Source organism: Eulemur rufifrons, chromosome 16 (genome assembly GCF_041146395.1).
Source record: "Eulemur rufifrons isolate Redbay chromosome 16, OSU_ERuf_1, whole genome shotgun sequence".
Classification (NCBI taxonomy): Eukaryota; Metazoa; Chordata; class Mammalia; order Primates; family Lemuridae; genus Eulemur; species Eulemur rufifrons.
This window is the reverse complement of record NC_090998.1, coordinates 34,007,617-34,032,128: the sequence shown is the minus strand read 5'-3', so window position 1 is coordinate 34,032,128 and position 24,512 is coordinate 34,007,617. Positions and strand designations below refer to the sequence as shown.

Here is a 24,512-nt window from a genome sequence, read left to right as displayed (position 1 = left end):
CTAATAAAAGAGATTAATAGAATTGTGAAACATATTCATTTATCCCAAAAAGAAGACAGAAAAAGAGGAAAAAAGAAGCAAAGAATGATAGGACAAATGGAAAACAAATAGCAAGATGAGAGACTCAAATGTAATCATATTATTACATTAAGTGTAAATGGTATAAATGTCCCACTTAAAACACAGAGATGATAAGATTTGCTGGTAATATGCTTAATTATCCCTAGGTTATATACATTTCAATATTTTTATTTATTCATTTAATGAATATTTCATTCATTTCTATTCCATGATGGGCACAGCATTTGGTGCTGGGGATACTGCCTCAAAACACCTGTTTATAGTCCCTCCTCTCATGACTCTTATAATCTAGTGTTGAATGTAGATAAGTAAATAGAGTATAATAAGTACTTGCGCAAAGGAGAGTGTATCTTCTCCGCATACCTGAAAACAATGACAATGCTTTTAAATTATTAACAAAATGACTACAACTTGCACTGCTTTAATCACACTGATGGGTAATTGTTACATCTGTTAGAATATATGAAGAGTTTCTATTAAGCAATTGGCTACATATATATATATATTTTTTTTTTTTTTTGAGACAGAGTCTCACTCTGTTGCCCAGGCTAGAGTGCCGTGGCATCAGCCTAGCTCACAGCAACCTGAAACTCCTGGGCTCAAGCAATCCTCCTGCCTCAGCCTCCCGAGTAGCTGGAACTACAGGCATGCACCACCATGCCCAGCTAATTTTTCTATATATATATTTTTTAGCTGTCCAAATCATTTCTTTCTATTTTTAGTAGAGATGGAGTCTTGCTGTTGCTCAGGCTGGTCTCAAACTCCTGACCTTGAGCCATCCTCCCGCCTCGGCCTCCCAGAGTGCTAGGATTACAGGCATGAGCCACCGCGCCCGGCCAGCAATTGGCTATTTGTAATTAAGAATAGAACAGTATCTGTGGGGTCTCCTGCCAAATCTACTTTCACGCATGTACTATTTTTCAATTCTCTCTCCCTACTAGAGCAGTGGTTCTTAACTGGGGCCAATTTTGCCCTCAGGGGACATTTGGCAATGTCTGGAAACATTTTTGGTTGTCACAACAGGGGCAGGGTACTACTGGCATCTAGTGGGTAGAGGCCAAGGATGCTGCTAAACATCCTACAATGCACAGGGCAGCCCCCTGTAACAAAGAATCATCCACCCCAAAATGTCAATAGTGCCTTCGTTGAGAAATTGTGAACTTGACAGACCAATGCATCCAAGTTTGACGAAGACGTCCTGAGTTTTAGCACTGAAAGTCTTTTTTTTTTTTTTTTTTTTTTTTTTTTTTTGTGAGACAGAGTCTTGCTTTGTTGCCCGGGCTAGAATGCTGTGGTGTTAGCCCAGCTCACAGCAACCTCGAATTCCTGTGCTAAAGCAATCCTACTGCCTCAGCCTCCCGAGTAGCTGGGACTACAGGCATGCACCACCATGCCCAGCTAACTTTTTCTATATATAATTTTAGTTGTCTAGATAATTTCTTTCTATTTTTAGTAGAGATGGGGTCTTACTCTTGCTCTTGCTCAGGCTGGTCTTGAACTCCTGACCTCGAGCTATCCTCCTACCTCAGCCTCCCAGAGTGCTAGGATTACAGATGTGAGCCACCATGCCCGGCCTGAAAGTCTTGTATCTCAGGAAACTCCCCAGTCCTAGGTAAACCATAAAGTTTAACTACCCTAAATCCTACCTACGAATATTAGAAAAGCAGTCAGTGTTCAAATAGTTGCTCCTTTTGGCATGAACATTCATTCTCCTATTGTCATGTAATAAAAATCATAATCAGCATGAACATGCATTGAGGACATTTTTTCCAGTCTTATGCCAAGTATATTACCTGTATTATATCTTTTCATCATCTTAACAACTGTACAAGATTACTATTGTTATCTCGATCTTACAACTGAGAAAAAGTAGGCTTACATTAGGTAAATTGTTCAAGATTACACAGCTGATTAGAGTAGAATTAGGATTATAAAACAAGGTCTATCAACCCCTGAGTTTAGTGAGCACATTCCTGCTTTGAAAGACAGAAAATATTTTCTACACACTGTGCCAAGCTGCTTGCATGGCTTGTATTTATAATGGGCTTTTATTTATAATGACGATTGTTTGAGTTACAAATCAAACAAAATTTTATTTGATATAACTATGACTTTCATTTTCTGAGTTTTTGGCTACAACTGTGTGTCAGATTTGAGCTGGTATGAAGAGTTCAATTTTCTTTTAGAAAGTATGGAATTTGAAACCACAGAGATTTGAGTCTAGCTTGATATTTGATCCAGAGTGAATTACTTAATTTCTCTGAGCCCCATGGGGGTAATGGGTAAATTAAATAAGGTAACCTGTCTGAAGTCCCTTGTATAGTGCCTGGTATGTCAGAGGAATTCTATAAGTGGAAGCTCTAATTATCAATGTGAGGAAATAGCTTGATTTAAATGGCATAGATTAGCTTATTCATGACATTTTCATTAGTAGAGTAGGAGGAAGAAAGACAAGCCATTTGAATATCATAACATATATAGCCTAGCATAATGAAAAAGCCTTTGGAGTCAGAAAGGATTGGTAGAAATTCAGCTTAGTAACTTAGATACTGTATGAAAATTTAACACTTAACCTTCTATGAGAGAAATAATACTCTTTACTGAACATTGTAAAGATTATAACATAGAATACACATCCCATACACCTTCCCATTTCTTTAAAAATGGAAAAGAAAACCAGCCCATTCTTAACACAGTATTTCCAAAAAGTTAAAGCAGACTGAAAATAGAATGTTCCATTGTATGTACTGCTCTGAGTGACAAACACTCAATGATGGAAACGAAATACCTATTTTGCCTGCAGTCAGCAGTCACCCAATTAAACAGGTGCAGTTTTTGTTTTCTGTTATTTGCAGGAGAGAAGGTATGGCTCCTAATGTAAAGATGCATTGAGAGCTGCATGTAATTAAAATTACTTTAAATTATAATATACTGAAGGTAACCACTAAACAGACAGGTGTGAGTAAAGTACACTTTCGTTTTGTTTAGAGTAACAGTATGCTTAACTTAGAAGTGAAAAAAAAAAAAAACCCACCAGAAATCTGTAATTCTCTGATGAATGAAATGACACTTGTGAGAAAGAGGTACAAAAAAAGGGGAGTGATTGTGGAAGAATAACCATCACCAAGCTGGATGATTTCCTTGGGAGATGTAAGATTAAACTCTCTTTTCTTGAACAAGATTGTTCAAGATTATGGTGAACAACAGATGGCCCAAGCATAGGATATAAAAGTGAAGAGGCATCCATCAGAGGTCAATTCAAAGAGAGCTGAATTTCCATTGTTGAGAGCTCAGAGGAGGTAAGGCAGGCAGGAACTAAATTCAAAGTGTTTTCCTTTGTGTTTGTGAAGATTTACCCACATATTCCTTTACTTTTTATTTCATATTCTTTCTCTCCCCTGGTTGGATTTCAAGACAGTCTGATACCTCCCTCCCCTTTTGCTTTCATACTGGGTATACAGGAGTAATTATGGAACCTGCAAATCAAACAGGTGGATTTGGGAATGAGAAAGTAGTACTGAAATGATGGCTTTCGGCTGCCGCTGAGGTTTATCCAATTCAACAGACACCTGGCTACAACTGGATTCAGAGCCATAATAATTGTTGAGGAGGATAATTGTGGATACCTGGGGTCATTTGGATATTATAAGCAAAGGATATATGAATACTGTGGAACTGCCAGCAGAAACTCTCATTAAAACAATAACCCATAGGCAAAGGCAGATCCAAGTTTTGTGGGTCTTGACATTTATATAATTTTGGGTGGCCCTTGATGCAAAATTAAGTACAAAAATGAATATTTAGAAGGAAAAAATAAGTTACTGGAACTTTGGAGACTCAGATCCCGTTCTTGAATCTCTTTAGCCACCAATTACCAGAAATGCTCATCCAGAAGTGCTTGTTGATTACAAACTCATCTTCCTCTCCCCACCTATATAACTCTTTGACTCCCAGCAGTTCCCACCACACACAGGGGCCCTTGTAAATGACATGTGGCCACTAAACTTCATTGGTAGTATCCTCTGCCTATGAGAACTTCCAACTGTAGCTGATCTTATTTTGTTGGGGAAGCCCAAAATTACCGTGCAACATAAATAGCAAAAATTTTCTATCTGATGGCTTGTCAATTCATTGTAAACACTAGCAACCTCATGCATCTTTCACCTGTGTGGATGCTTGTACCACGCTGGGTTATATAGGTAACGGGGTGGGATCCAGTCGGGGCTGCACACCACGTTGCGCGACCACCGCTGCAGCCGGCGGGGACCCCACTCCGCTTGCGGCTGGGGGTGCCGCGCGCGGGCGGGCGCGCCGGGGCCGCGCCTCCCGCTGATTGGCCGGGCCCGGCCCCTAGGGGCGGGCTCTCCCCGGCGCTCGCCCGGCTCGGGGTGGCTATATTGGCACCGTTCCTGCTAGGTCGAGTCGCTTCCCCGCGCTGAGCTGGACCTGAGGAGAGGTTTCTGAGCGTGGTGCCGGCGCAGGAAGAGGAGCGAGGCTGCCGAGGGCGAGCCGGGGGCTGCGGGGCTGAAGTGCGATGAAGCAGTGGCTCAGCGAGCGGAGGCTGGCGGTGTGGCGAGACGGGCCGGCCCGGGGCCCGGGCTGCTGCTCCGGAGGCTGCTGAGGCGCCGCGGCGGCCGGCGCGGAGAGCGGCGGGCGAGAGGGAGGAGAGGCAGCGGAGCGCGGGGGAAGCCGGCTGGGCGGCCGGCGGCTCCAGTTGGCCTCCCGGGTCGGGATCCCCTGGGTGGAACCATGCGGGTGGCCAAGTGGCTGACGGGGCTGCTTTACCAGCTCTCGCTCTTCATCACCAGGTCTTGGGAAGTTCACTTCCACCCCAGGCAAGGTAAGGTCACCGTGGGACGTCTTCGGCGGTGAGGTGGGAGCGCTGGGGGCCCGAGTGGGACGTGCGGACAGGGGGGGCGAGCGGCTCAGCCCACTGGCGGACGCTGGCCCTGAGGGGCTCCCGGGGCTCCCGGATCAGTCAGCCCGAAGTATCCGAGAGGTCGCGGCTGCGAGGGGTTTCGAGGAATCACGAGCGCTGGGGACACTTCTCACTCCCGGGACCACGCGGCGGGGGCGCGTGGGGCAGGGTGGCGCGTGCACCCGGAGGGCACCAGTTGGCGGCGGCAGGGAAGCGAGGAAGGACTGGGGAAGGAGGTGGGCTGCTCAGGGCCATTAGTGGTAGGGTCTTTGCTTGGGGAGGGTGGAGCAAGTCGCGGGTGTGGGAAAGCAGGGCACGGACAGTCACAGTGCGCACGTGTGTGTGTGTGTGCGCGCGCGCGCTCACCAGCATATGTGCATTTGTCATGTCCCCGGGTGTATTGGGATCTGGGACCGTTAGTGGACACTTTTGGTTAAAGACGATTGGGAAATGAGGAACGTTTGGGGGCTCAGTGGCCCTATCGCTGTGGTTGCAGAAGCCCTGGTGAGGACACTGGCCTCCTACGAAGTGGTGACCCCCGCGCGGGTCAATGAGTTCGGAGAAGTGTTCCCTCAGAGCCATCACTTCAGCAGGAAGAAACGCAGCTCCGAGGCGCTGGAACCCACGCCGTTCAGGACCCACTATCGCATCAGCGCCTACGGGCAGCTCTTCCAGCTGAACCTGAGCGCCGACGCAGCCTTCCTGGCCGCCGGCTACACGGAGGTGCACTTGGGGGCCCCCGCGCGCGAGGCCCAGCAGCGCGGCGCGGTGCCCCCAGACCTGCGCCACTGCTTCTACCGCGGCCAGGTCAACGCGCGGGAGGATCACACGGCCGTCTTCAGCCTATGTGGAGGCCTGGTAAGCGTCCTTGGGTTCCTTGGCATTTTCTTGGGATCCAGTTAAGGGCTGCGTTTAGGGAGCCGGGTCTCGGGTTTTCGAGTTGATGGTTGATGACCCAAGAGTTCAGGGTGGGCCACCAGAAGGACTGACACCTAGGTGAACCCAAGCCAGAGGCCACTCCCTCCTGCCTGGGGAGAGGAGTTTGGAAGGCCCTAAATCCTGGATAAGCATGTCTCTGGCTCCTGGGCTAAACCGATCCCCTACGCATAGCTAAGAGCATCTTTCTTGAAAGTGTCAGATGGTGGAGTAGTGATCAGAAAGTGGCCTGTGGGGCCTCTGATGCAAGTGGAGTGTGATTTCCAACGGTAGGGCAGGCTGTTTAACTCGGATGTACCCATTCCTGGTGACCTATTGAGGCGGAATCTTCTGAATTTACTTAAGTTTGGTCCTGGAATTTAGAATGCTAGCATGAAAAGAGAATGAATATACATAAAATGAAAAGGCTGTCACTGGTAAGGTTTGAACGGGGAAAGTTTGGTTTATTGATAGTATGGGGATGGTCATTGATCTGTGAAGTACAGAATAGGGGAGAGTTTGAATCTGTTTAAGATGCATTGCACTTCAAACATAGAGTCTATCTATAAAGACCTGGTGCCAGCAAGTGAGAAATGATCATTAGAGTGACAAGAGTCAAAGAAATTTTGTAAAAACTTCACTGAGAAGAAAGAAAATGAAATAAAATATCTGGCTCTATGCGTTTCTTTTGTTTCTCTCTCTCTAAAACAGAGGTTCTTAACTTTATTTATTTTTTTGCCCTGAACTTCTTCAGCAGTCTGATGAAACCCAGGACCTCTATTCAGCATGATAACTTAAATGCATAAAATAACATACATAATATTAAAAAAGAAGCCAATTAAAGGTATACAGCCAAATTGTGAAGTAGTAACATATACTTCGTTATTAATGCATTAAATAATAAGTTCTATTGGTGATGTCTGTTTGCTCCTACTGTGGTGGTGATGTGTGTAAATAATCCAGCTAGTTACATCAACTCTAATGAACATGGAAGTATTATTTTGTTGGTAACAAAGCCACAATATCTGTGATTTCATTTATAATCATAATTGAAGGAAATGTTCACTATCAGAGGTTAATGAAAATAAAGATGCACTTTTTCTCATTCAGGTTCATGGAACCCCAGGTTAAGGATACTTGTTTTAAAACAGATACTATCATATTTCATCAGTAACTCCTCTGAGAAATACATGTTCAAGAAGAAACAAGAACTAGGAATTTGTTTACAGGGTTCTACCATTCCCAAGTGCTCTAGCTTTTGTTTAGCACACGCACACACACGCACACACAAGACACCTTTTTCTAGAAAGGTATTCAGAGATAGTCTCAGAACATCATCACTGTTTATTCTTTGATTAAATAAAAATTGGTCACAGTTCTCTGCAGGCCAAATGTAATACTTCTTTTCAGGTTAATCGATTTAAGATGTCTTCCTGGGTGTGAGCTTTGGTCACTAAAAAAATTCAGAAAGTCTTTTTGTTCTTTTTCAAGTGATTATTTGGAGTTGTATTTACATGAAATGCCTCCCACAATTTCCTTCCTTTCTGCTATGGATAAACATAAAATATTTGCAACATCAAAATGGCAGAAACACACTCCAATATTTACACAGCCATCTATACTTCAAAGGAAAGAATAATATTCTCTTTTCTAAAACGTTTTTGAAATAATATTTAGTTTGTCAGGAAAATCCTAGATTTGCTACCACAAATTTGTCATGGTCAATATGTTTGCTCAATTTAGTATTTTATGGAATGGAAAACATTCCAGATGGGAAACATTATTAGGAGTGATGTTTCTGATTATTTTGATTCATAATGTTAAGTTCAGATGATTATTGGATATCCCCTTTTTGAATTCAGAAAGAAGTTGAAGGTGGTTTTAAGTCATAATGGGAGTTTATCTTTTCTTGTCACTGTGTTAATTTGGATACAGTTGCCTAAGTCATCATCATGCATTATTAATCTGATTTATTTATGTACTTTTCTTTTGAGGAACTTATAATCAGAATTTGTTTATTTAACATTTAAAAATTTATTTTCATACACAAGGCATAATTCCCTTACTGAATTTCTTTGCATTTGTATGAGGCTACCTTGAGCATATCAGTCATTGCAGAGACAGAAATTTCCCAGTGATATAGGACCAGGATCTAAATCTTTTTTCAGTAGTGAGATCATAACCAATTATAAGTCTAACTTAGTAATAAGAGACATTTCTTTTATTTTTTCATTTTTGATATTATCACTAAGATTAGCTACCTATTTATGACTGTATGTATTTTTTCTACCCAAACTCTGACATTAAATAAATTTCTTTAGATTAATGGTTTCATCAAATTTTAGAACCTCTGGTAGGTTTTAGAATCCATTTGCCATTATATTAGGTTCCTCCTTTTAGTCTCAGTAGTCTTTATATCTGGATAAATTGTGGTACCCAAAGCCTGGACCAGCTGGGTTGTTTGCAGATCAATGTTGATACAAAGCCTGGGAACTCAATAATGCTAACCTGATGACCCTGCCTTTACTTGCTTCCTTACTTATCTTTGTTACCTTGTTTACTTGAATGTGATGATCTGGCTTTAACACATTAACTGCCATGTGAGTTTTATTTAACTCATGCTAGTTTTGAGCCCGAGGCCTCAGGAAGCATATGTAAGTCACACATCTCTTTACCTTGGGAGCCACTTGAACTATTTTTCTAGTTGCATATAACTCATGCACAGAAAACAATAAAATAACAAATTTTTCATTAAATTAGAAAGGATCATTTTGTTTTTGAAGCTTCTTTTCTGTTTTTGTAATAAAACACCATGGCCCCCAGGAAAAAGAAAAGTTTTTTTCTAGTGTGACAGTCAGTTTAACCTTTATAAATTCATTAAATGCTAAGGTTGAGGTTTAGCTGGTTGAGATTTTTGGAACCATTCTTATTAATTTAGAGAAGTTTTATTCTTTTTCTAGCTATTTTTTGCTTTGCTTTAAATCATGAATGGATGTGATATTTTATTAAATGCTTTTCCTGAATATATTGAAATAAGCACATAATCTTATTTTTTTCTGCTAATGTGTATTGTTTTATGCATTGCTAGATTCAAGCATACATTGACCAATTATGAAAACTGACCATATACAGGGTCATAAAGTGTTCTGAGGTCTTTGTATTGTTATGGAGAAGGGTGAAGGAATTGTAGTGTCCTCCAGTTCCTCAAGTGTCTGGTGATGTTCTTTGTGCCAGAGTCTCTTTTTACCCCTCTGGTACCGGCAGCTGAATTCTGGGCCTGAGAATTTATGGCCTTTCTTCTCCTTGCTCCGTTAGAGCTCACTGGTCTTGCTTGCTGACTCTTCACCTTCTGGGCCCTCATTAGTGCTGTATATCCCTTTGAGTTCTGGCTGTGATATCTGTTTGATTTCTTGTCTGGCTGATGCATTGTGCAGCCCTAGGAGACATGGTCCTGCAGCAGTACTCTCCAGGTCAGCTGGTTTGCTGATGCTATTGGTAAACTTGCAGACCCCTCTAAGGGCTTCAAACCCTCTATGGCATTTGAAGGTCAAGAAGAACTCAGTTCCTCCCTTTGTCAAACTCTTCTACACCTCTAAGTTTGGTGTGTGTGGAGAACTCTTTCAAAGGGTCCATTCTTTAGTCCCACATAGCATGCTGAAGCACTTCTCTTGGCAGTGCCTTTAAACAATCTAATATGCCTTCTGTTTCCGGCATTTTAACCCCTAATAAAGAAGTTAATGTACATGCATCTTACCATGTGTTTCCCTTGCCTCTATTTCCCTTCCCTCCCACCCCCAGTATCTACTGAGTTCCCCTTTTACATCTTGTTTGGTCGACCCATTACCTTTCTGTCTTCTTCCCATTTGAGGTAGCATTTACCCTTCCCTTCTCTGGTGGCTTCTGGAGAATGTGACTTACAGAGGAAAGGCATAAAAGACAAGTCAAATTGATATTTTCAAAGTATTATCACCATACAGCCATTTGTTAAAATTGACAACCCAACATATTTATTGATTCCATTTAGTTGCTAGTGTTGAATTAACCCCAAACATGTGAACTTACATTTTAATTTCTATATGGTTAATCTTTTCCCACATTTAGAAATTTTGATATTTACATGTTTTTCTCTTTTGCTAAGTCACTGAACCATAACGAGTATTGTTTGATTTTCTTCCTAAGTGTTTTGAGTCCAAGAACTAGAATGGGCTAAGAGTCTGCCAGAGATTTTCTTTGTTTAACATGTGTATAACTCTTGCTTCTCTAATCTTTCCTTCTCTATAACTTTTCCTTCCCATAAACATTTATTTATTCCATGATTCAAACATCTCTGAACAGAGATTTATTTATGTATTTCCAAAATGTATAGTAGGTATAATGAACCGAATCATAAAATTTTCTATAAGTAATGTAATGGCTAATCAAACTCAAGGTTTTTAATCCATTGATAGACTGTCACATAATGTATAGTTATTAGGCTTTAATATTCCTATATTAAACTCTAACCTTTTTATGTCATATTATCTATCTTCTTTTAATGTTGATAAATACTCTTGCCAAATTTGAGGTGAATATGAACTTTTTTATGGCTATATAATCTATCTTCTGATAATGTTAATAAATAATCTTGCCAAAGTAGAGAGCAATATTTAATAAGTTAGCATGTAGTTGTCGGGATGGGGTGTATGAATTTTACACAGACTATTCCTGACAATCCCCCGTGCCTCTGGTAGCCTCCTTCTCATATTACGTAGTAGGTTCACTTCTTTTAAAGGCCCTCAGGGACTAACTTGACCACCTAGACAGTTAACTTCACTATTTCTTGTTGGGATTTGAGGCAATGCAGTCTTTTGGTTGAAGGAAACAGTTTCCAGATGTCATAAAACCAGACATTACATCTAGCTTATACAGTATTCTCATGGAGTATCTTGTAGTGGCCCTGTGTACTTTTTTGAAATTTCTTACATGAGCCATTCTGCAACATGTCAGGCACTAGTGCTCTCTGATTACTGATTATTGAGTTGATCTAATAACTTCTTGTTCAGACAGGAAATAAAAGTATGGAAACTATCAATAGTGTCTTTACTGCTTTTTGTCTATTTTGGCAAAATTTTAGTTTTATTATTTTCTAAACTTATTTTCCCAGAACTAACATAGCCCTGGATAATTACTCATGCCATTCTGTATTCATATTTTTTGTTATCAGAAAAACTCATAATAACCTCTTTTAGTTATTGATGTACTCACTCAAATACTAGTCAAACAACAGTAGGGAGAATTTCCTGTGGCTCTACTTGGAACATTCTAGTGTGTGTTAGTCCAGGTCCTACAAGAAGCAGATGCCAAGATGTGATTTTATTTAGGAGAAATGTCTGTGTTAGAGAAACTTAGGAGAGCTGGGAGAGTGATGTAAGTCTGAAACAGGTGAAAAGAAAGGATGAAAACGTTGGGTAGAAGCATCCTAGGCTACTGGGCAGTCCAAGCAAGGTTTAGCAAAGCCCTCCTTGAGCCATACATGGCCAGATGAGTCCCCTGCCTCCCAAGAATGAGTCGGCCTTGGTATCACTGTCACACTCAATTACTAACTGGGACTAGCCCTTGGGAGATGTGGCCAGGGTGCAAACACTGTGATGGATTTCAAAGTGTCCTTGGCCAAAGTGCACAGCATAAAAACTTTTATGTAAACTTTGAATAAGGAATGATTAAGGAAGGAGTGATTAAGAGAGTCGTGAGGACTGTTCTGGGGAAGGCTTCTCAACTAGGCTTTGAAGGATGTATAAACATATGTGGATATGAAAATTCAGGGGCTTACTGTGGGTCTGTGCAACTGAGAAACAGGGTAGGTTTGGTGGTGAGGGTTTAAGGTAGGGTTAGAATCAAATTAAGGACCCAGGATGCATTGCTAAGGAGTGAGGGCTTAAACTGTATATGGTAGGTTAGTTCATTGTGTTAGGAGGCAACATTGTACAGGGTATGGGGAGGCAGTGAGTCGTAGAGAGGAACACTGTTGTAGTCTACGGTGGGTAAAGAAAACAGGCTACCTGAAGTAACGTGATTGCAGTGGGGAAGGAGAAGAGTGGGTGCCCATGGAGTGGGCACTACTGCAGACCAGTGGTTCTCAACTGGGAGCAGTTTTGTCTCCCAGGGGACATTTGTAATGTCTGGAGACATTTTTGGTAGTCACAGTTGGGAATGTGGCATCTAGTGAATAGAGGCAATGCTGCCAAGCATCCCACAATGCACAGAACAGCCCCCCACAACAAAAAATTATAAAAACATCAATAGTGCTGAAGTGGAGCAACCTTGCAGGAGACCCATGAGAATTCTGGACTATAAGAGAAGGCCACCAAAATGGTTGTCAGTGGTTTAAATGACTGAATGATCTTGTGGTCATTAGCCAAGAAAGGCAATGACAGAAGAACAGGTGACAAGAAAGAGGTAATTATTCTGGAAACGTTTGTTTGATTCTATCAGAGACTTATTTTAATCTTCACAATAGTTTGACTTTATTTGCTCCTCTCTCTGTTTAGAATGTCCTTTCCCCCAAACTCCTCCTATCCATCCTTCCTGATGCATTTTGAGCCTTCCTTCTCCCTCCCTGATCTTCTGTGGGAATTGGCCAGGTCTTCCTTTGTTCTATCATTTGACTTTTTATGCATGTGTACTCTCATTACATGTTGAATTAAAATTATTTGTCTATGTTTCTATTTTGTTTATAGAATTTGAAGGTATAGATGATAGTCATATTCATTTCGGCACCTAACTCAGCATATGGAAATGCTCAATACATGTATGGATGATTGAATGAATAAGCTAAAGGGGCTTTGTTAATATGTGCCAATATTTTACATCAGTCATTCAATGCAGAAAAATTATTTTTGAAATTTTAGTTATAGTACTTGGTATGTTTTATTATAGAAAGTTTTTGTATTAAATCTTTTCAGATGATACCTAAGTTAATTGTGTTCCATTTATAGCTTCGTTCATTTGGGCTTAAATCAGACCTCTGTTACTTGTGGCTTTATTTCTGTTTTGCTTATTATAACTACTGTTTTCTACAAAATCTACTTAGGCTGTCTGATTCATGTTAATATTCAGAGGAAGAAACAAATTGTTCATTTTTTTCCCACAAATACTTATCAGTCATTTATTATCTAGCAGCTGCTGTTAGACATTGATGGTATAGCAATGTTTTTCCTATTGGAATAGTATTGTTTTTATTAAAATATATTCATGAGCTAGGTAAATGATTTATTACTATGGTAAAAGCATGGAGAAGGCAGGATCCTGACTGTCTCAGTCCAAAGATGACACAAACCATTTCTATGTACTTTCTATTGAAGAGAACTAGTTGCCTGGCTCTACCTAGATGCAAAAGGGCTAGAAAATGAGGGATTTCCCAGGAGGAAGAGAGAAACATAGATATTGGTGATCAGTAGCCTTTACCCTTCTGTTCTCCAAATATTCCTTTGTTCATCTCTTCCTACACATCATACCTACTCAACTTGTCTACAAAGAGACAACCCCAGGTTCCCACAAAGGCTCTTTCTCTGGCTCAGAGTCCAGGATCTCTGGGTAATGCACAGTGTATCTTCATAAAGTCCAGATGTAGCATTTTGTGGCTTGGCAAAATGTGAATTAAAAAGACAAATTATTACCACCCCCCCCAAAAAAAAGAAATTAAAAAAAAAAACGTTATTTTTACCTCCACCAACTCAGTATACAACATGATCAGCATGACTGCAACCCTAACCTTAATTTCCTACAGAAAGAAAGGGAGATACCTAGTAGTCAATGATTTTTAGCAAGTTTTTACTCTTTCTTGTGAGGAATTATGGAGACTCACTACCTTGGCAGGAGGGGAGTTCCTTGATTACTTTTCTTGATTCATCTTTCTAGGAAGTCCATCAATTGACAAGGCATTTACCTTGGTTCTGTCTTCTGGAAGGGTCTTGTCCATTATCCTACTCCTTGGCCACATCTAAAATGGGTTCTGGGGAGGCTGCTGTGTTGGGGGAGCTTCAGGAATGCTGGGGTATTTCTGAGAACCTGTAGGTTATTTTACTGTGAAAGCAGTCAGAGGCTTTTTTAGTCCAGGTTCATGGATGTTTTGACAATATAATCCCTCAAAACCTTGGTTGGCTTCTGACAGCAGATTAAGTGTTGATAATTGCTTCAAGTTAGTTTCCTGTGATAGTTGCCAAAGCCTAAAAGGCATTTATGTTAAATCTGTGAGTGCCAAGAATCTGTTATAGGGAAAAATAAAATGTTGGATTCTCACTTTACTGGTAAACCAAATAAAACTCCAACTGTATTCAAGGAGAAGAAAATTACAACATACTGTAATCTTCAGATAGAGAAAAATACAAAAAAAAGATATAATAAATGAAAAGACAATTGATAGATTTGCCTAAATAATAAGTGAGTACCATATATCAAAATAATTATAATAAAAAGATAAAATTAAAAGGAAAATATCTGCTACAAATATGACAGATGTCTGGTGTATGTATGGCATGTCTCCCTCTAGATATTGTATGTATTGTTTTTTCTTTTTCTTTAGAAGCCTCTTTCCAGAAGAATAGATATTGTATGTATTTTTGTCTTTGTTTTTAAGTACCATTGCTTTATAACACTTTGGCAATATGTTATATATCCATATATACCTATGAAATAGTTTTAAACGATTTCCTGTGTTAAATTTCCTCACTGTTATGATTTTTGGTTTTATGTCTTCAAGGATAATTTTAGTGAGAGTTTGGAAGAGGCTGTCCTGAGGACCACTACCCAAACCCCACATGAATGTAGCCATTTCTTTGATAATCCTCTCCACTTTTAGTGAGTTCATATGATGTCAGAAACAGCTCAGTGCCTATAAGAAAGGGAAGTATTACAGAATTTACTCCTTTTTATTGATGGTGCTGGGACACACTATTTGAATTTGAGTGTTTGGGGTACATAAATCTTGGGTAGATGAATCCAGAATCTTTATTTTATTTTCTTGATTCAGATGGGTCAGATCAGTCTCTTTTTTAAGTGAAGTAGGTATCAACAATGTATTTCCTTGTTATTGTCTCACATTTATTTATTTATTTATTTATTTATTTTCAAGACAGAGTCTGACTCTCTGTTGCCCGGGCCAGAGTGCAATGGTGTCATCATAGCTCACTGCAACCTCAAACTCCTGGGCTTAAGCCATCCTCCTGCCTCAGCCTCTCAAGTAGCTGGGACTACAGGTTCTGGCCACCATGCCCGGCTAATTTTTCTATTTTTTATAGTGACAGGATCTCACTCTTGCTCAGGCTGGTGTTAAACTCCTGGCCTCAAGTGACCCTCCTGCCTCGGCCTCCCAAAGTGCTAGGATTATAGGCGTGTGCCACCGTGCCCGACCTGTCTCACTTTTATACTGGTGATCTGGAAGTGTCCCATAGAATGGGAAAGGTAAAGAATGCTGCCAGAGGAAGGAAGAAAAACTCATCTTTTAAAAACAACTTACAATGAATTTTCTGCTTTATGCATCTGGAACCAGTTCTTATGTTTTCTTCATATCATCGATTTATTCCTTTTTTCAATGTATGTTTGTGTATAATACACTATTTCCTTGGGCATGATCATTAGTGTTATAATAAGGAACTGTCAGGAAGAGAAACCTTTTTGCATTGAACAGAGTATCCCAAAACAAAATGAATCTTGAGTTCATCTTTGTGATGTTTTATTATATAATATTTATACTCTGCTATGGTAAAAAGAGTGGCTGTAACATCTGCGTTTTTAGTGGAGAATTTTTCATCCTGTTTCAAAATGTGTTCAATTTCAAAATAGTTATGAGCTCCTATTATGAGCATCTTTTTAACACATATTACCTTTCTTAGGAAATAGGGTAAAATCATTTCACTTTTGTTTCACATATAATGGAACTGAGGGTCAGAGACATGAAGTAATTTTCCCAAGATTTCATGAATGCAAACCCAGAACTCATATCTGGGCATTCTTCTTATAAATATCATCATACCGATTCTCATGATATGATTTATGATTAAATATTGAAAAATAAGTATTTTAGTCAACAATTCAACAGCACCTTATTTTCAAATGTTGTTCGTCAGTTGCCAATGCCTAATGTGATAATTGTAAATGATTTGGGAAAAGAGTCCAAGGGGTTTATATTTTGTACTTGTTGTTTTTACCCTTTAATAAAATCTGAGAGAATGTTATTGGTTATAGCAACAGTACATGTGTTTCCCATGTATTGTGAAAAAATATATGGATGAATGCCACACTACTGAAATAAGAATATTTTGGAAAAACAATTCAATTGTATAAAATCCTCTAAACATAAAAATTTTGGCCTATGGGAATAAATTGGAACCAGTTGTATAATCACTTACTACCTTTCAAAACAGCTTGGCAAATAGAAGATCATTACTCTAAGTAATTAGGAAACCCTTGCCCAAGTGAAAACTACTTTTGCTGCATTTAATAGTCATTGAAAGAAAGTGTTTGGAATTTGATTGGCATTTATCATGAATCAAATTGCAGTACCCATCTGCAGATAGGTTTGTTGCTAAAAATATGGCATGATCTAAATATAATTTTATGAACCACCTGTTTTGTTAAGTCCTCCAATACCTTACTAGGTTCTTTCCAAGTTTAAAAAAAAAAAATTAAATGCTTCCTTAGGAGCCTTTAGGCAAAGCCCTAATATTTTTATTATTTGAACAGGAAGAATACTGCAATGGGGTGGATTATAGAAAAATTGATGGAAGTAAAATACTTTTAAGTCCTTCATTGATAAATAAAAAGAGAAATCACTTTGAGGACAAATATTTGCCATTTTTTCTTGAATTTAGTGTTTTCAAACATACAAGGTTTTATTTAAGAAAAGGCCTTTAAGTTATAAAGGCAATATTCTTAGCAGGCTGGAGTATTCTAGCACTGCTTAAAAGGAGGTGCTGATGGCCTCTGGATAGAACTATATTCACTTCCCCTCATATGGGAACACAGGTTGGACCCATGTGCAGTTTTATTGGAACATTAAAATAGAAGTATAGGGAGGGAGGGAGGGAAAAAAAATAAAATAAAATAGAAGTACCTCCTAGATTTTGATCCAAAAGGAGTGTAAGAAAATTCTGTGGTATAATAAAAATGTTTTCAATATTGCTTGAGAGCAGTGTGATGCTATTCAGACTGGTTTTGTAGGTGCATTTAGTTAAGTAAACAAGCTCTCTCAGGTCTATTTGTATCTTTTATCAAGATACTATCACATTTCCCCTCTTCAGCATGCTGTTTAAAAAAGACAGAAAGGGATTTTCCATGGATCTGCATTCTCAGGTTTCAAGAACAGTGTCTTTGTTACTTCTTGTAAGTATAGTTGAAATTATTTTTCTGGAAGGGCATAGAATGCTGGAGTTTTTGTATATGTTGAAAATAAGTGATTTGTACTTATCTTTGGAAAATAGACACTGGTAGAATTAGTGAAGTATGTTAGGCCATTAGAAAAGTATCCAAGAAATAGATAAAAATTCTTAATATTTATGGCATTGCTTTGGATTTTTAGACTATAATTCCAGTGCTTTAGAGTCAGTATATCTGATGGAATTTAATTAATTTTTAAATCATTTATTGTGTAATCTTAACACATTAGCACACTAAGAGTGCCTAAACACTTTACTTTTTAGCACTGAAAGAAAACCATCCTGTAAACCATCCTGTAAACCATCATACAAGTCTCAAGACTACCATAATTTAAGAATGTTCAGAAAAAAATTAAAGGATTACTAAAGATTATATGAGGAAAAAATCAGGTACTTCACTATGTTTGTCACAAAAATGTTCCTTTCAACAGCTACATGTTGAGTGCCTGCTATGTTTCTGGCAATGTTATAGATGTTGGAACTGTAAAAATAGTAAAGGTGTTCTTTACCAGTGTAAAAAGAACTTTATGACTACAATTGCCATAATCATTTAAATGGTTTTAAGTGATTATTCAGTTAAAACAGTGATTTAAAATATTTTTTATTTACAATGGAATTGAAAACAGTGGTGTCAAAGTTATCTCTAAATTATTTTAAGATATTTGGAAGTAAGAAGTGGAAATGAAGTGTCATTCACTAAAAGTGTGTTTATCATACTGCCTGTAATTCAGTAACTGATTTCTGAATTGGTTCTTCACAGGAACGTGCTTTCCTAAGTGAAAAATTGCAAAGTTTTATATATTTATTTATTTATTTATTGTTAACGATGCAAGCTTGAAAGCAAAGTTTTGAATGTAGGTGAATGCATATTTGTGTACTCCGAGGTGTGAAGAGTGCTTTTCAGTGTCAAGATTAATTAGTACACTGGCCTCTGCCTATCTGACCTCATCTCCTAGTTCATATCTCCCAGTTGGCACAGCTTCAGCCTCACCATTCTGTCACTTTAGCTTGCCAAAATTTTTCCATCTCTGGGCCCCTTAGTCGCTGTTAGGAATGTTCACTTCTGTTTGGAATGTCCCCCCAGAATTTTCCATGGCAACCTCCTCAGTATTATAGCCTCAGCCTGGCTGTCCACTCCTGGAGTGCCTCTTTACCCTCACCCGTTATTCTCTGTCTCCTGGCCTTATTTAAGTTTCTTTTTCCTTTTTTTTTTTTTTTTTTTGTAATTTTCAATTTTTTTGTTTCAGCATATTATGGGGGTACAAATGTTTAGGTTACATATATTGCCTTTGCCCCACCCAAGTTAGAGCTTCAAGTGTGTCCATCCCCCAGATGGTGCACACTGCACCCATTAGGTGTGTACATACCCGTCCCTTCCTCCGCCCTCCCACCTGCCCGAAACCCTGTGAATGTTACTACTATATGTGCACTTAAGTGTTGATCAGTTAAGTCAGTTAATACCAATTTGATGGTGAGTACATGAGGTGCTTGTTTTTCCATTCTTGTGATACTTCACTTAGTAGAATGGGCTCCAGCTCCATCCAGGGTAACACAAGAGGTGCTAGATCACCATTTTTTTTTTTTTTTTTTTTTTTTTGTGGCTGAGTGCTAGTCTTTTTTTGCTACCACCTATAATATATAATGTCACTACATTAAATTTCATAGCTTACAGTCTCAATTATTCTCTCATTTAATATATATTAGGTTATTAAGTATGAAATGCTCAATTTCCTTTAGTACTAAGTTTGAGAGTTGCTATCTCTGACATTTCACTTTGACACTTCTTGTTTTATTTTTATTGTGAAGGTACCTCCTCGTTCTATCAAACACATGGTTTGGCTTATGATTATCTTTCAAAGTTTTTTTACAGCAATTTTTGTGAAACCATGGATAAGTAAAAAATTCATGTTATTTTCAAATATGAGTTCTGTCATGGAACCAATGCTGACAGACAGCTCGAAGTATCAACCAAGTGTTTGGAAAAGATGTGGCTAATGAATGCACAATACATCAGTGGTTTGAGAAGTTCTGATCTGGTGATTTTAATCTTGAAAATGAGCCAGGTGGATGACCTGAGACCAAGGTGGATGATGAGCTGAAAGCTGTAGTGGAAGCGAATTCATCTCAACCTTTGTGTGCATTAGCAGCAAGGTTTGATGTTACTATTCCAACAATATTGCACCATTTGAAACAAATAGGCAAGGTAAAGAAGCTGGATAGATGGGTATTGCATTAATTAAACGAGTGTCAGAAGAGAAATCGTCTTGAAGCTTGCCTTTCTTTGCTGTCACGACATAAAGGCAAAACATTTCTATACCATATTACGTGTGATGAAAAATGGATTCTTTTTGACACTTGTAAGTGTTCGGCACAGTGGTTGAATAAAGATGAAGTACCGAAACGCAGTCTAAAACTGAATATTCATCAAAAAAAGCTACTGGTGTCTAGTGGTCCAGCACTGGTATTATCCACTACAGCTTCATGAAACCTGATCAATCGATTACAGTGGATGTCTACTGCAAGCAGGTGGATGAAATGATGAGGATGCTTGCAATTAAGCAGTTGAAATTGGTCAAAAGAAACAGGCCAATCCTCTTGCAAGACAATGCTCCACCACATGTTGCACAAACAATGCTGCTCAAACTACAGATGCTGGACTTGGAAACTCTCTGTCATCCACTGTATTCACCAGACCTTGCACCAACTGACTACTACTTCTTCCAGGCTTTGGACCACTTCTTCCATGGAACAATATTCAATTTTCAACAAGCTGTGGAAAACGCCTTTTGCAATTTCATCACCACTTGCTCTCCAGGCTTCTTTGCTGCTGGCGTAAACAAGCTACTGTTAAGATAGCAAAACTGTGTCGATAGTTTAGGTGCATACTTTAATTAATTGTACTGCTTCTTGTTTGAGATATAATAAACTACACTTTTGATTCAAAAGCAAATATTTCATATTTAATGACCTTAATATTTAGCATCTGGTATGTGCCAGAAATATAGAGAAGAATATAGACAAAATTCAACTCTCATGGAGCTTATATTTTAGTGGATGGTATCAGGCAAGTAACAAACATAAATAAAAATATATCAGGTGCTATGGAGAAATATCATAGCAGTGATAAGTGCTATGGAGAAAAATGAAATGGGATAAACGGACTAGAGATAATAGGCTGGGTGCCATGTTATATAGCATGATGAGAGTTGAACAGAGACCTGAAATGAGCGATAGAGGGAGCCAATAGGGAGAAGTACTTGAGGCAGCAGGTTCAGTCAGTGCAAAGGTTCTGAGGTGGGGCTATGCTTGTCATGTTTGGTGAATAGCAAAGACACAGGGTTGGGGCTCTAGAGTGAAAGAAGATGGAAGTGAGAGAAGGTGAATTCAGAAAACTGGTTGTGTATGTGCTTGGAGGATCAGGGAGGGTGGTGGTGGGGCAGATCACAAGATCACACAGGACATTGAAGATCACTGTAAGGACTTTTGATTTTATTGAGTGACATGGAAAGCCATTAGAGTTGGATTTTTTTTTTTTTTTTTTTTTAAGGAGAGTGACATGGTCCAGACTTTCTGTGTCACAATTACCGTGACTTCTCTGTGGAGACTAGATTAATAGAGGGCTGTTGATTTAGTTAAGGAAAGAGATAATGTTGATTAGATCATGGATGTAGTGGTAAAATTTGGGAGAAGTGGTTGGTTCAATTTTGGTTATACTTTAAGTTATAAGGATTTGCAGATGGACTGAATATGGGATCTGAGTCAAAGAGCAATTCTTGATTTCTCTTGAAGGTTTTTTGGTCTGAACAATATAGAAAATACTGCTGCCATTTACTGAAATAGGGAGCATTGCAGAAACAGCAGGTTTGGACTGGAAATCAAGTTTGGCTTTAGACATGTTAAGGTTGAGAATGTTATTTAAGTGGAGATGTTGAATAGCAAGTTCGATATTGGATTCTGGAATTCAGAAGACAGGTGTTTCTTTGTGAAAACTCTTTAATGGTTTCCCATTGCTCAAAGATAAATTCTAAATTCCTAGTACCACATTCAAGTTCTCTTACATCTGACACCAGCCTACCTTTTAAGGTTTCTGTCTCACACTATTACCTTACATAGATCAAACCGAACAAGCTTTATTATTTATAGACTGTTCTACACTTTTCTTTTTTTCCATTTTGATGCATTTGTCTATGCTATTTTTTATTCTTGGAATGCTTGTCATCTTAACTCTACCCATTGAAATACTATCCAGTCTTCATGACTTTATACATAAGAGTGTTGAGAGAAAAGTGAACCATGGAAAAGAAACTTTTTATGTTCAGTTGAAGACAGTTAGTGAATAGACTCCTTGCTGTTTTGCTTCTGTGTGCTCATTTTATTTAACCTATGTTACAATGTGCTTTCTCTTCTTAGTGACTGTTGGGAAAAATTCATTTTTATTTTCTTTATTTTCAGATGGGTACATTTAAGGCACATGATGGTGAATATTTCTTAGAACCTATAATGAAGGCAGATGGGAGTGAACATGAAGATGATCACAACAAGCCACATCTTATCTACAGACAAGAATTAAAGAGGAACTCTTTTTTACAGTCTCACAAGCCCTGTGAAGTTTCAGGTAAACTATGAAGTAAAACTTTTTTTCAGTTAAATCATGATGCTGTTTAAATATTTTTATAAGTTAGAATTTACATATTTTTCTTAAATATTTTTATATATTATCTTTAATTGATTTTTTAAAATTGACAAAATTGTATATATTTATCATGTACAACACGTTTTGAAACATATACATTGTGGCATGGCTAAATCAAGCTAACATATGCATTGTCTCACATACTTATCTTTTTTTTATTAACGGTGAAAACATTTAAAATTTACTCTTAGCAGTTTTCAAGAGTACAATACATTATTATTAACTGTAGTCATGATGTTGCCTCTTGAATTTATTCTTCCAATCTAACTGAAATTTTATACACTTTGACCAACATCTTCCCAACTTGTCCCCAACCCTAGACCCTAATAACCACCATTCTAGTCTTTGCTTCTGTAAGTTCAAATTCTTTAGCTTCCACATATAAAGGAGATGATTTGGTATTTTTAAAATATTGAATTATTTGATATTTAAATTTTTTTCATCTGTGAGTATCCATTAGAGATTATCTCTCTACATATAATTTTGTTGTATGTAGTAAACTAAATTTAAATCCAAAAAGTTATTCAGTGTATGAGATTTACGGAAAATAATAATAGAAAAATTTTCTTTTAATCTGTTAGTCACACTAGTATTATTTAATTTTTTCAGCAGGATTTTTGATGAAAAAACCATGAACCTAAGTAACAATAACACATTACTCAATTTTGCATGGTTTTAACTTTATGTAAATGGAAACATATGGTTTTCTGTGACTTATCCATTTTGCTCAGCATTATTTCTGGGATTCATCTATTTTGGTATATGTAGTAGCAGTTAATTCATTTTCATTGCTGTACACTATTTCGTTGTCTGAATATATCACAGTTAATATATCCATCTTCCTGTTGAACTTTCGGCTTTGCAGGTTTTCACTCTTATAAACAATGCTGCTGTGAATATTCTTGTCCCCATCTCCAGTGTTTGAGAGTTTCTCCAGGGTATACACATAAATATTAGATAATTATATATTGGTTTACAAAGTGATTTTTATCAATTTTATAGTTCCAGCAACATATGAGAGAGGTATGTTTACATGATTTCTTCCTATAAAATTCAGACTTGAAGGTGTATATAATAGATTAGAATCTGGGAAGCATAGATTTCTAAAGTGTAAATCTGTTGCTAGTACAATACTTGTATATAGCATAACAGTTGTATTTATTAAGAGTTATATCCATATAAGTACATGTATCTTCACTATTCATAGAATGACATACAATGATGTGGTGGAGAAAAGGCACCTGCAGTTATCATCAAAGTACAAAACCTAGACAAAAGAGTGGGATTAGAAAGGATTTATTTGAGATTGTAGGTGTCCATAAACTATAGTTCCAAACACTGTGATGCCATCTGTTTTGGGATATAATGATATGTAGGCCTTTGAAGGTTTTCCCTGGGAATGCACTTCTTAACCTTTGGAGTGGTTCTCACTGTGTCTAAGGCCGTGTTTTAAATCTATTGACATAATAGATGCCTTTCTTATGCTTTTAATATGAGCATAAGGGTTTCATTTTTATGGCTTCAAAGAAAACACAAATGGGTACAGCTTCACAATAGAATTCTACAGAAGGCAGCTTATGCTTGTTCTGATCTACCATTCAGGAGCAGCTTGTTTAATGAATTGTTTAGGTTCTTAAGAAAACCATCAAGTAGACATTCTGAATGCATAAATGTTTCACATAATGATATGCAGGGTTTTGCATTCACAATTAGTGTTCATTATCAGCAAGAAAATGGTCTGAGGAAAGCCTGGCCTTTTTGTTTAAAAAAAAATTTTATACTAAAGATTTATTATAAAAACTACAAATAAAAAACTAATAGAAAGCTTATGGGATTTAGTTCTCTTTTAATCACAATATACTTTTTTCTATAACTTTTATCTGCTAAAATGTAAAAGATAGTATCCATTCTTTTCAATTCTTAATTTACTTCCAATTTTAGGTACAATTAACATACATGTTCTTAATCACTAATAAGGGCAATCAATTAATGGCCAAAAAACTTAGCTACTAATCATCATTTTGTTAGTGAAAGAGGAGAGTTGCGAACGTAATTAATGAAATGTTATCCAAGGCTTTTTTTTCCTCCCCAATTCACACATTGTTGTCCAGAAATACTTGAAGGTCTTATGTATTCTAATAGGTGAACCGTCAGCAGAATCTTTCAGATAGGTTGGGCCTACAGATTTACACATGAACCAAAATTATTAAATGGAAAAGGAACAGTGATACCTTTTTTCATACAGTATTTCTATCGATGGTCTTAATTCATTACAATTCTAACATGTTACAATTCATAGTGGCTTTAGCCTTGATGAACTAGATTAAATTGTTTCCAAGGTCAGAGTTCACTGTGTGTCTTGAGATTATACAAATTAAATTTGGCAGCCAAACCTAGCCATTGTGGATGGCCAGGCTTTCAGATAGATATCAGATATATTCTAAGTAAAATCTAGAGGAAATGGCAAAGCAAGCAAACACAGAAACCCTTCAAA

At 38.1% G+C, this 24,512-nt stretch overlaps 1 protein-coding gene across 1 annotated transcript in view; it reads left to right on the top strand.

Annotated features, from left to right (window-relative positions):
• The first annotated feature begins 4,830 nt into the window (after window positions 1-4,830).
• The window catches only part of ADAMTS20 (ADAM metallopeptidase with thrombospondin type 1 motif 20), a 158,877-nt gene continuing 139,195 nt past the window's right edge, over window positions 4,831-24,512 (top strand). The window contains exons 1-3 of the mRNA XM_069490737.1: window positions 4,831-4,921; window positions 5,496-5,857; window positions 21,778-21,940. Of these exons, the coding sequence (XP_069346838.1) occupies window positions 4,831-4,921; window positions 5,496-5,857; window positions 21,778-21,940 (616 nt within the window). The remainder of the gene's footprint in view (window positions 4,922-5,495; window positions 5,858-21,777; window positions 21,941-24,512) is intronic.